Source organism: Callorhinchus milii, unplaced genomic scaffold (assembly GCF_018977255.1).
Source record: "Callorhinchus milii isolate IMCB2004 unplaced genomic scaffold, IMCB_Cmil_1.0 Scaffold1, whole genome shotgun sequence".
NCBI lineage: Eukaryota > Metazoa > Chordata > Chondrichthyes > Chimaeriformes > Callorhinchidae > Callorhinchus > Callorhinchus milii.
In genome coordinates, this window is record NW_024704742.1 from 67,720,927 (window position 1) to 67,734,005 (window position 13,079).

General features: G+C 47.1%; 1 protein-coding gene across 1 annotated transcript in view; it reads right to left on the bottom strand.

Moving 5' to 3' along the window:
• polr1a (RNA polymerase I subunit A) overlaps positions 1–13,079 on the bottom strand; it is a 61,765-nt gene that overhangs the window by 39,480 nt on the left and 9,206 nt on the right. Inside the window, exons 9-18 of the mRNA XM_007897993.2 lie at positions 11,482–11,635; positions 10,586–10,756; positions 10,036–10,158; positions 8,915–9,142; positions 7,798–8,052; positions 7,363–7,554; positions 5,894–6,043; positions 2,089–2,272; positions 1,356–1,438; positions 375–533 (exon numbers count right to left, since the gene is read on the bottom strand). Coding sequence (XP_007896184.1) covers positions 375–533; positions 1,356–1,438; positions 2,089–2,272; positions 5,894–6,043; positions 7,363–7,554; positions 7,798–8,052; positions 8,915–9,142; positions 10,036–10,158; positions 10,586–10,756; positions 11,482–11,635 — 1,699 coding nt within the window. The remainder of the gene's footprint in view (positions 1–374; positions 534–1,355; positions 1,439–2,088; positions 2,273–5,893; positions 6,044–7,362; positions 7,555–7,797; positions 8,053–8,914; positions 9,143–10,035; positions 10,159–10,585; positions 10,757–11,481; positions 11,636–13,079) is intronic.

Consider the following 13,079-nt stretch of genomic DNA (forward strand, 5'->3'; position numbering starts at 1 on the left):
TCCCTCTGGTAGTGGGATCCAGTAACAAGTGGGAGTGGGTGAAGCTTTAAAATCGGAATTAGCTGAAGGTGATAAGAACTGAAGTCGAAAATCGTTTCTTCACACAGAAAGCTGTTTAAGATGTTTTTCTCCAAACTCCTTAATAATAATAATCCTTGCATTTGATATAACGCCTCATCACATCATCAAGATGTCTCAACTAAACTGGCACTTGTATCACAGGACATATTGTCAAGTCTACCTATTCTTTAGCATGGTGATGGGTTTTCTGCACGTATCAGATACGTCCTGATGGCTGTGCAGTGCATCTCATCGTCCACTGACCCCACTGCTGCATACAAAGGTTTTCCGAGCTATGAGCCGTGAACCTTTACCTTGTTGATCTGGTTATTGTACTGATTCACTTCCTCCTTGAACTTGAGGTCCACCATGCTGACGTCGCGGGGGTCCTTGCTGAGGTGGGCATCCTGCCACTTGTCCCGGGCTTCGTCACAGGTGGCAGACTCTGGCAGGTTAAACGCATTGCGGACAGCCTGGAAATGAGGAAGTGTGGTGGGGGAAAGAAAAGCCAGACTCCAAGTTAATAATTTCATATCAGAATAATTCTTGCCTTTAATATAGCGCCTTATCATATCACTATTGAATCAATTAAAATTTTCAAGACTGAGGTTGATGAGAGGTTTGTTAGGTCAGGGTATCAAGGGATCTGGAGCAAAGGCGAGTAAATGGAGTTGAGGTACAGATCATCCTTGATTTAATAGAATAGCGGAATAGGCTCAACGGGCATATGTTCCTATCACATCGTTGAGACGTTTCAAAGCACTTCACATGATATACGGTAAAGTGGATTGACCATATATTTTTTTTTGCAAAACGAAGCAGCCAATTTGTGCACAGCAATCTCCCACAAACAGCCATGGAGTGAGTGACCAAATTTATTTGGGAGATCGTTGGCCAGGACACTGGGAGAGAGAACTCCTTTCTCTTTTCGAATAGTGCCGCGGGATCTTTTACGTCCACCAGAACAGGCAGACAAGGTCTCGATTTGACGTCTCATCCGAAGGACGTACTATTAACATATGGGGATGTGGGAGGGATGGGGAGGAAGAGCAAACCCCTACCCATTCTAAATAAGGGGGACAATAGCCAGTGTATCAAATTCAATGATTATTATTGTTGTTAATGTGGATGCGTATGGATATTCGGTAATGCAGATAGACTCAAAACCTGCCCGCTGATGATGGGATGAGGGAAATACAGCAGGAGTCTTTCAACTAAACTCAAACGGTAGACAGACACTGTCAACAATTATAGGTGTTAAACCCACAGAGGGTTGCAAAGTGAAAGATGCTCACCCTGGCTCCACATAACGTGGACCTCGCGATGATCTTCCGCCGCTTGGCATTCGCTCGGGGCTTCACCAGGATGTCTTCCACACCTAGTAGTCAGGAAATACAGGGAGCTAGTGTGACAGTACACTCGGGGGGAGCGAGCGAGAGAGAAAAAGGGAGAACAAGAGGTAGAGGGAGAGAGAGAAAGGGAGAGCGAGAGAGAGAAAGGGAGAGCGAGAGAGAGAAAGGGAGAGCGAGAGAGAGAAAGGGAGAGCGAGAGAGAGAAAGGGAGAGCGAGAGAGAAAGGGAGAGCAAGAGGGAGAGTGGAGGACAGGGAGAGGTCTGACATAAACTAACCAACATATCAACAGTTTTTTTCTACATCTTTTCGTTGGAATTTCCTGCCTAGGAGCTGTTAGAACAGCAACAACTTACACTAACATTATACCATTATCGTAGGACATCGTAGGACATTTCGGAGAGCTTCACAGTGATGGGGTCAGACGCCGAGTGAGGAGAGAGGGAGAATGTGGGGTGGAGTTGGGGGAGAGAAAGGAGACCACGGGTGTAGTTGAAGAGGTACGTTTTAGGGCAGGGTTTAAAACAGGAAGCGAGACGGAGGGAGCTCCAGAGGCGAGGAGCAGAGTAACTCTCCTTTTGGCTCGGCCTCTGATAATGGTGAAACTGTTAAAAAGTGTAAAGAGTAAAAATGGCCATTTATCAAACAAACAATGTTGCAAAAAAGAGGAGCCCTTACCCAACGTGAATCCCTTGTAGAGCTGAAGGTAAGCAGTGAAGAGGCGAGCAAGACAGGTCAATAGCTTGCCACTGGTCTCACCACCATACAACTCCTGACAGCAGTGCACCAGGCCGTAAGCTGAGCTCCCATAGTGTGCTTTGTCCAGAACACCACACAGCAGCTCCCCCTCCCGAATAATAACCTGCCGTCCACACAGAAAACAAGTTGGTGGGGGAGAAAACCATGTGAGCATTCCATACCTCAATGTGTTTTTACTTCTGTGACATTAAACTGTTTTGCAGTGTTAAAACACCCATATCACAGATCACAATGATAATAATCCTTGCATTTGATATGGCGCCTTATCACGTTGTTGAGGTGTCTCAAAGCGCTTCTAGAGTATATTGTGAAGTGAATTAACTATGCATACTCACCCGTAAATATACAGTCAATTCACTTTACAGTGAATTCTGTGAAGCGCTTTAAGACGTCTCGAAGGAGTTAAAAGCGCTATATCAAATTCAAAGATTATGATTTATTATTATTTTGTGGGTGAAACACAGCAGCTAATTGCGTATAGAGGTGTCCCACAAACAGTCGTTGATTGAATGACCACAATTTTTATTGTTTTTTTTGTAAGGAATATTACCCTCGGAAAGGTGATTCTTCAATCAACTAACCACCAGGTTCCCACTTACTGCTAGGTAAACAGAGGCGTGTGGAGTATGGAAATTAGGAGACGACCACACAAACCACTATGCTACAGGACTCCACAGCACATTTTGAAATCGATCCGTTTTGCAATAGACAGCCAGTGGAGCTCTCCCCCACTACAGCAGTTTCTCAAATGAGTCTTGGCGTACTGGTATATGCCCGTTGCAGGCACACATGATGTCCATTGTGCAACAGACATGTACCCATCCACACAACAATAACAACTTGTACTTATATAGCACCCTCCACTCAGGGTGGCGTCCCAGAGCGCTTAACAATAGTGGAGCCTGATGCCGAGCCAGGGGGAGGGGGAAGGTAACCATAGACACGGTCGAAGAGGAAGGTTTTCAGGTGCAACCTGAAAATGGGGAAAGAGGGGGCAAGGTGAAGGGATTGAGGGAGGGAGTTCCATAGCTTCACTGCGTAGTGGCTGAAGGCATGGCCGCCCATGGTGGAGTGGAGGATTCGAGGGACAAGGAGGAGGCCAGAGCCAGGAGAGCGGAGGCAGTGGGTAGTGCTGCGAGGAGAGAGAAGGTTGGAGAGATAAGGGGGTGCCAAGGCGTGGAGGGATTTAAACACCAGAGTGAGGATCCTGAAGTCGATCCTCTCTGTGACAGTGACCCATGGAGTTTGGCAAGGACCGGGGTAATCGGGGTGTGGAGTTTAATGCGGGTGAGAATGTAGGCGGCAGAGTTTAGGATGAGTTGAATTTTATGAATAGTGGAGGAGGGGAGACCGGCGAGGAGGGCTTCTGAGTAGTCCAGCCAACAGGTGACAAAGGCGTGGACAAGGATTTCGGCAGCTTGCAGAGTGAGATATTGTCGAAGATGGGCAATGTGGCGGAGGTGGAGGAAAGAGGCCCTGGTCAAGGACCAGATGTGGGGGAGGAAGGATAACTGGGGATCGAACCTGACATCTATGTTGCACATGGGTTCAGAGAGTCTTAAGGACAGGTCAGATAGGTTGAGGACGTCGGAACCGCAGGACAGAAGACGTCGACAAGAGTCAAAGAGTATGGCTTCCGTCTTGTTGACTTTCAACTGCAAGAAATTTGCGCTCATCCAGGCCTTGATTTCTGTCAGACAAGCTGACAGAATATCAGAGGACTGGGGGTCACATCTGGAGGAGGAGAAGTAGAGTTGAGAGTCATCCACATACATGTGGGTAAGTGTCTGCGGATGACATCACCGAGAGGGTGATAGATGAGGAAGAGAAGGGGGCCAAGGATGGAACCTTGGGGTACCCCGCAGGTGACTGGGTGGGGCGAGAAGAAAAAACATTTGCAGAAATATAGTGCTGGCGGTTTGTAAGGTAGGTCTCGAACCATGCGAGTGCGGTCCCACTGGGGTGGATGATGGAGGAGAGGCGATGGAGGAGGATGGCGTGATCGACTGTGTTGAACGTGATGGAGAGGTCCAGAAAGACAAGGAGACAGAGACAGCCCTAGTCACAGATAGAGAGGACATTGTTTGTAATTTTCACTGTCTCTGTTCCAATGGCCGGGTGGAAACCAGACTGGAGGGGTTGAGTAGGGAGTGGAGGGAGAGGTGTGTGCGATGTCGGTTGGCAACAACACGTTACAAAGCTTTGGCTAGGAAGGACAGGTTTGAGGGTAGATTTTTTAAGGGGATTGATGACGGCAGTTTTGAGGAGGAGTGGGAATAATCCTGAGGAGAGGGACTGATTAATGGTGTCTGCCAGCAGTGGGCAGAGGAGGGGGAGCTGGGGAATCAGAAACTGGGTGGGGAGGGGATCGAGGCAGCAGGTGGTAGGTTTCATTAGGGTGATGGAGGATGAGAGGAAGGAAGGAGCGGGGTAAAGGAATGTAGGATGGGGGCCGCGGTAGGAGCTGAGGGGTGTGGGTGAAGAATATGTCATTCTTGTAAAGTACAGACTAAACCAAAATGTACAATAACAACTTTCATTTGTATAGCGCCCTTCGCATAAGATAATGACTCTAAGCACTTGACACTGGTGGGGCTGAATGTCAAGGAAGGAGGAGGTGAAAAGAGTTTTGTAGATCAGTGGTTAGAGCACTCGCCTTGCAAGCGAGAGGACCTGGGTTCGATTCCTGGACAGGGTAAAACCTTAGGCAAGTTTCTGGAGTCCTGTAGCTCAGTGGTTAGAGCACTCGCTTTGCAAGTGAGAGACCTGAGTTCAATTCCAGGCAGGGCGAAACCTTGGGCAAGTTTCCTTACTCCACACGCCTAATAATAATCCCTCCAAAAAACCAAAAAACAATAATTAAATTGGTCATTTTTCAATCTACGACTGTTTGTGGGACATTGCTGTGCGCAATTGGCTGCCGCGTTCGCCCACAAATATACAGTCAATTCACTTTACAGTGTGTTCTGTGAAGCGCTTTGGGACGTCCTCCCGACGTGAAAAGCGCTATATCAAATGCAAGGATTATTATTATTATTATTATTAGGCAAGTTTCCTTACTCCACACTGTGAAGTGCTGAAACGTCTCAAAAATGTGATAAGGCACTATATCAAATGCAAGGATTATTATTATATCACAGGTTGAAGAGGTAGGTTTTTAAGGTACGAGTTGAACTTAGATAGAGGGGATGAGACAGAGAGACAGAGGCAGAGTTCCAGAGGTTGAAGGTGTTATGACTGAATGGCTCAGTCAATGAGCGTAGAGGCAGTTGGGGATGCCGAGGGAGCAGATCTATCAGTCGGTGGAGGGAGCAGGCAGAAGAGTGGGGTATGAGCAAGTCAGAAAGGTATTAGAGCATGAAGGGATTTATAGGTTAGGGGGAGGACCATGAAGTGGATCCATTTGGAGAATTTGGAGACAGGGAGCCAGCCAGTGGAGCCTGCGAGTATTGGGGTGACATGTGTGCAGAGTTTTGGTCGGCTGAGGATATGGGCAGCAGAGTTTGGGATAAGCTGGACTTTGTGGATGGTGGGACTGGGAGAGAGCTTGAAGAGTTGAGGTGGTAGGTGACAAAGACACTGATGAGAGTTTCAGCGGCACTTAGTGTGGGGGCCGGGTGAAGGGAAGCAGTCTTGGTCAACATAGAGAGACACACAGAGAAAGAGAGAGATGTTAAATTTTCCGTCCTTGAAGGCCGCAAATGTGCTAAAAACACAAACCTACCAGAGACTCCGACATCTGCTCCGGGTCGAATCCTGGCACTTCCCGCGGAGGTGCTTTTCTCCAGGCTTTCCCAGCAATTTTAGCTTTCCCGTTCAGATTCAGTGGGGTCTGATTCTCCGGAATGATGTTGATCAGTAATGTGGAAACAACCTTTGGGGAGAGAGAACAGGGGTTAAAACCACCAAGATCAGTGGGGGGGAGGGGGGAAAAAAACACTGAATCATTGTTGAACCTGAACAATCATAAAGTCTGAATTTGTGACAGATGATTATCATTGAAGATAATTATCACATCACACACACACACTGCAGATTGCAATGCAGATTGTCCCCGTCTAGTTTTCCACTCTTTATCCAATTCCTTGTTCTCTCTCACATGCACACAGAGGTTGGGATATAGAATGATCTGCCAGGAGCAAAGGTTGGAGGCAAAACCCAAATTAGGTCTCAGAAGAGAACTAGATAAATATCTAAAAAAGGTATGGGGAAAAGGGAGGTAAATGGGACTGACAGAATTGCTGTTGAAAGAGCCAACAAAGACATGACAACTTTTTCTGTGCTATAAATTTCTATGGCTCTAAATGTTACTATTTGGTTTGGATACTCCTAAGCATGGTGATGGATTTCCGTTCGTGTCAGACACCTGGCTTTTTATGGATATTCAATTTATACCCTCTTGTTACAGATAGTACAAATAGTATCTTTTTTTTAAAAAACCTATAAAATCAAGTATAATTTGCTGATGAGTCTGTAACCAGGAGACACGAATATGAGGGAGCGACTTGGGGGATCTAAAAGAGAATTTAGGAGGACCCACTTCAGACAGAGGGAAGTGAGAATGTGGAACTCATTGCCCAAAGCGTTGATTGAATCAGATGATAAAGATGCATTTAAGAGGAAGCTAGACCTCACAGAGGGAGAGGGGAATGGAAGGGTATGAGAGGAAGGAGCAATAATCCTTGCATTTGATATAGCGTCTTATATTGTTAAGATGTCTCAAAGCACTTCACAGGATATACTGTAAAGTGGTTTTGAGTGTATTTTGTGGGTGAAATGCAACAGCCAGCAATGCCCCACAAACAGCTATGGATTGAGTGACCAATTTTATTTGGGGATTGTTGGCCAGGTCACCGGGACAAACTCCCTTCTCTTTTCAAATAATGTCATGAGATCTTTAACATCCACCTGAACAGATAGACAGGGCCTCGGTTAAACAACTTATCTGAAAGACGGCACCTCTGACAATGAAGCATTCCCCGAGCACAGCACTGGAGTGTCAGCTTAGACTATGTGATTCCAAGTCCCAACATGAGGAAGGAGTAGATAGCAATTCATGTGGAGTATAAACACTAGCAGAGATTGGTTGGGCCGAATGGCCTGCTTCTATGCTGTCAGTCTATGAACAAAACGTGCACATGTCGCTGTTGCCATCCTTGCCCTGGGGGTGGGAGGGGAAGGAATCAGAATTACCTGCTTTCCGGTCCAGAGTGGGTACGGCTTGATCACTGCCGGACAGAGAATCTTGATGCGTCCCTTGCCGTCAGTCAGGCCCCGGTACACCAGAGCCATGTACTGCTCCCGGTTAAAGAAGCAGCTTCGCACAGTCATGCCGGTGCCCGACACCATGTGGTCCTGGATTAACCCGGCCAGAGGTTTGCCATCCTGTCCAGGGGGAGGGGGAGAAAAACAAATAAGGCAGGGGATTAAAGTATAAGCCACAATGGCAGGTCTCACCCACCTCACTGTCTCTGGGAAGCCAGGCCTGAGTAAAGGCCACTTATTCTCTCGCTATAGGAAGTCAAGCTTGTGGAAAATGGAACTGAATGGACAGCTCTGTCAGAGAGCCGGCACAGGTCCAGCAAGCTCTCCTCTCCGTCTACAGTTCGCTCGCGATCAGGCACTTACTTTGGGGACTAGGTACTGTTGGTCGGTGCTGGCGATGATGTACGCTTCAGCCCGGCCCAGCTCGTTCTGGGGAAAATGGGCGTTCATCTCGTCCCCATCAAAGTCAGCGTTGTAGGCCTTGCAGTTGGCATAGTGAAGCCGCAGGACCTTCTCCCCCGGCAGGATGCGTGCCCTGTGAGCCTGGATAGAAGGCCTGTGCAGGGTCGGCTGCCGGTTCAGCAACAGAACGTCTCCATTCTTGATGTGTCGGCAGACCTGAATGCAGAAATAATAATAATTTCATCATTCATTCATATAGCGCCTTTTATGTCTTTGAGACGTCTCAAAGCTCTTCACATATACTTTAAAGTGGATTGACTGTGTATTTTGTGGGCGAAGCGTGGCAGCCAATTGCGCACAATAGTGTCCCACAAAAAATCGTGGATTGAGTGACCGCTTTTATTTTTGAGAGATTATTACACCCTGAAAGCGATCAGCCAATCGACTAACAACCAGGTTCCTATTTACTGCTAGGTAAACGGAGGCACTTGGAGTAAGGAAACTTGCCTAAGATTTCGCCCTGCCGGGGAATCAAACGGGTCCTCTTGCGTATGAGGTGAGCGCAATAACCACTAAGTTACGAGACTCCACAGGCAAAAGGACAGTCAGGGATGTCTATGTGGCTAGTGTGTGATAACACAACATCGCACTGGATAAATACAGCTTGTCACAGAGCACTGTCAGACGAGCTTTCCCGCGACTTCACTAGCCCACCCGTTAGGAAATTTGGCTTGCAGGGTTAGCAGGAGCAGAGGAAGAATCCCTGCCCCCAGGGAGAGATCGGAGTATCCCTCCAAGTCCTGTCAATCAGCCAACCTGTGCTGTCATCAGCAGTGCCCTGGAGTTCTATAGACCCGTCTGGCTCAAGAACAGGACTAACAAGACTTCCACAGAGGGTGGGCTCGTTTCAGATGTTCCATTGCCAAGCACATCACGTTGGAGCCAGTTGCTGCTAACTACTGCCTCCGCCCCCATCCCCCCACCGACCAGCCCAAGGAGGATTGGTTTCCTTAGTAATACAATCTGATTCTATGAACTTCAAACGTGGCTACACTGAACGTCAGCCAGAAATGCTTACAGTTTTCATCTCTGTCCTCTGCACCCCTGTGCTGGGCGTCAGCAGCTGCTTGGCGATGGCCTCCCTCTGGGTGGGGTTGGCTGCGCTCAGCACTGTGCGCGAGCCGTCCTCATTGATGATCATGGTGGCCCCAGGGTGAATGTTTGGGCCGTTCACTACCGCCTGCCTCAGCTCCTGCACGTTCCACGGCGTCACCGGCTGAGGGTAAGTCAGCTTTGTGGCAAACACCTGATTTTAACAAAAAAAAATGGTGTATATATAGCACCCTTCATGCAGGGGTAACAGCTGGGAGCGCTTAACAATGGTAAAGCCTGATGCTGAGCCACGGGTGGGGGTGGCTGTAAGAGGCCGAAGAGGAAGGTCTTCAGGCGTGATCTAAACGAGGAAGAGAGAGGCAAGGCAGAGTGATTGAGGGAGTGTTACAAAGCTTCGGGGTGTTGTGGCTGAAAGCCCTGCCGTCGATGGTGGAGCGGAGGGGCCGAGGGACAAGCAGGAGGCTGAAGCCAGCCGAGTGGAGGTGGTGAGTGGCGGAGTGGGGAGTAAGCAGGTCAGAAGAGGTAGAGAGATGTGAGGGCGAGAAGGAATTTATAGACAAGTGTGAGGATCTTGAAGTCAAAAGGAGCCAGTGAAGTCTGGCAAGGACTAGTGTGATGGGGGTGCGGAGTTTAGTGTGGATAATTATCCTTCCATTTGATAGAAACAGAAATCTACTTCACAGGATGGCACCATTCAGCTTTGTGGTCTGCACCGGTTCACAGAGAAAGAGGGCAGAGCTGAAGCTTTGGGATCCTCACACTTGTAGTTTAAGGTTGAAATGGTGCAGTACTAGAATTACACCACCAGAGGGTCACAGAGCGTACATCTCAACTTGGGTATCCTCTAGTGGTCGGAAAGGAGTACTGCATTATTTCAAATTAGCAATCATTACTTAAAATGCCTACTCTTCTTATTATATCATCGAAACATCTCAAAGTCCCTCACAGGATTTACTGCAAAGTGTAGTGCCTGTGTATGTTGTAGATGAATGCACCCTTCATGGCAACCCATTCCCACTGTCGGTGCAGGACTGTAGAATAACAGCCCCTGCTTTATTGATAGGATATCCAAAATAGACATTTTACCATTGGAATACCAATCTCATTGGTGTTGATGTACATGTCGGGGCAGATAACCGAGCGGGCTGCGTAGTCCACACGCTTTCCCATCATGTGCTTCCGGAAGAGGCCGTCCTTCTTCTCTAGAATCTGAGTAAAACACATGTGGTCTTTAAAGGCATCTCTGTACACAGTGCACACGCGCAAATATTTTAAAAGCGCACAACTACTGTTGAGAACAATAGGAAAAAGAAAAAAATAGCAAATCTCTGCACTTCATTAACTTATAGCTTAAGAGCACCACAGTACGCAATGCACCATTTAACCCTTAGAATGCTGGTGGATACAGCAAACTTTCAGTCTCCCCAGAACAGTCAGTTTATCATGTTTGCAGCTCATGCACTTTAGACACTGAAACAAATAATAACAAACTTTTGCACTTGATAAACAGAGAACACTCTCGTGAGCCGTTCACAGGATTTAATAATAATAACAATAATAATCCTCGATAGACTTTCTCTCCCCTTCCTCCCCGGAAGACTCAACTCGTCAACCATCACTCGTGCCTCCAGCTCACCTGCCGAATACCAGGGTACTTATCAGTTATCAGTTTGTCCATATCGCTGTCAAAGACTATATTGACGTGACTCTGCATGTAGATCCAGGAGTTGTAGAGTTTGTCAGTCAGTGTAGTCCCGGGAATAAGTGTCAGGAAGGCTCGGTCTGTGTTGTCATGCAGGTCTTCCGCCTGCAAATGCAGCCACACACAGACACACAGAGCATTACAGTCAAGTCCATAAGGGTTGCCTTTAGTACAAGCAGAACATTGTACAGGAGGGTGAAGGGGAGTGGGAAGAAGATGGTATCTAAAACAAAGGGAGATTTAGAAAAACAACAACAAATTGCATTTATATAGTTCCTTTCGCATCGGGAGGACATCTAAAAACGCTGAACAGTCAAGAGTTTGTGCCTGAGCTCTTGCCTGGAGTCAAGAGGGGTGGAAGGCAAGGGTAGTGGTGGGAAGATGACCAAAGGCGTGGTCGAAGAGGAAGGTCTTGAGACGGGTCTTGAATGAGGCAAGGGGCATGGTGGAGGGGCTCTGGGATGAAGATCCAGAGGGTTGGTGCAGAAAGACTAAAGGCCTGATCTGCAATGGTGGGGTGTGGAGTTAGCCAGTACCGGCCAAGATGTATAGAAAAATTTATAACAATTAATACTCACATTTTATATAACGGCTTCCACATTGTGTAGTCTCAAAGCACTTTGCAGGATATATAGTAAACAACAACAAATTGCATTTATAGAGTGCCTTTCACATCAGGAGAACGTCCCAAGCCATTTTTGCGCCAAAGTGCAGTGACTGCGTGGGTTTTGTGGGTAAAATGGCATTCAACTCAATGTAAATTTGTATTGTAACCCTCGTGACCAGCTGGTGATACGTAGCTTCAATTTACTTGAGTCTTTCAGTCTTACCGTCTCTTCAACCCCATTTGCAGGCCTCCCCTGCTCGAATGCGATCAATGCCAGGAGTTTCTGGATGACTTGGGCATCTTTCATGACAGCCTGAAGGTTGACAGTCTGTCCGTTGGTCAACATTTTGTCTCCAACACGATTGATTGGACGAAATCTGTGCAACAGAGAGGGCAAGAGCGAGACATCAACCCTTAGCAGGCGTGTTGCTCCCTGCGTCTGGACAGTGTGAGGCAGGAACACTGAGGCAAATAATATTTTTAAAACTTACTTTTTACCAAGAAATTTACAGCGCAGAAGAAGGCTTTTGGCCCATCGAGTCTGCACTGACTCAGAGCGAAGTGTTCATTCAAAATCACTGCCCTGTCCTCATATCCCTTCAAGCTTCTATCCTTTACATATCTGTTTACTTCCCTCTTGAAACCCATAATAGCGTCTGCCTCCACCACCTTGCTTGTTAGGATTTCCCAAGCCCTTAACACGCTCTGTGTAAAAAAAATTCACCCAAACTCTACTTTCGTGATTATCTAATACCCATCTTCTCTTGCACTGATTCTTCCATGAAATTCGGACACTCTTAAGCGTGGCGATAGGTTTCTGCATGACACCCACTGACCAACAAAAAAGAAACAGTCTCTCGAAGTCCTACTTTCTAGCTCTCAACCCCATCACATACAAATAGTGGACATTTTCAAATCTGAAATAAAACCAGAAATCCACAGGGCTCTACTGCAAAATCAGTTGAGTTCAGATCCCTAGCAGCTATACCCAAGCTATATAGCGTTCTGGTCAGGCTGTACCTGGAGTGCTCTGTACAACAATAACAACTTGCATTTATATAGCGTACAGTTCTGGTTTCAATGGCATCAACCAAGCCATAGAGAACAACAAATTGCTTGGGGTGGATGGGAAGATGGCCAAGCGGAAGGTCTTGAAGGGGGCAAGGTAGATGAAAAGCAGTGAGAAAGAGAGCAAAAAGGATGATCCCCAGTGTTAGTGGAATAAGCTTTGAGGTATAAATAGATAAGCTAGGGCATTTGGGCATTGAAAAGAGATGCCACATAGAGGCCGTTTAATCTAAAGTACCTCTGACAGGGTAGTGAGTCCTCTGGCACTGCATTGGTGTGTCACCCTGGACTGCGAGTTCAAAGTCCTGCATTGAGGCTTCAACCCATTTCTGGCTCAGATGCGAGACTGCTACTAACTAAGCCAGGCTGTATTGAATATGATTCATCTTCCTGTAGTACAATGCATGGCATCAGGGCAACTCAACCTGCCCCAAAATTCCCTTCCCCATAAGCATCAAATTATTCAACAAAAACAACTTGTATCCTACAGAATAGTACAGGCAACGTTTCTTCATAACTTTTGCCGTCAGCATGTGAGCACATTTCTCTAGAGTCCAATGACAACATCAGCTGTTCTTTTTTTAGTCAGCCAGTGTAACATATGTAGAAACCCATTAATGTGCGAAAGAGCACCCCAAGTACACATTAATTTTTCCCATGTATTGGAATGGAATGCACACTCTCTCCTTGTAAGGATACATCCTGCTTACCCAGTTCCAGAGAGAATTAGGCACAGGTTGGCAAAAGCCATGG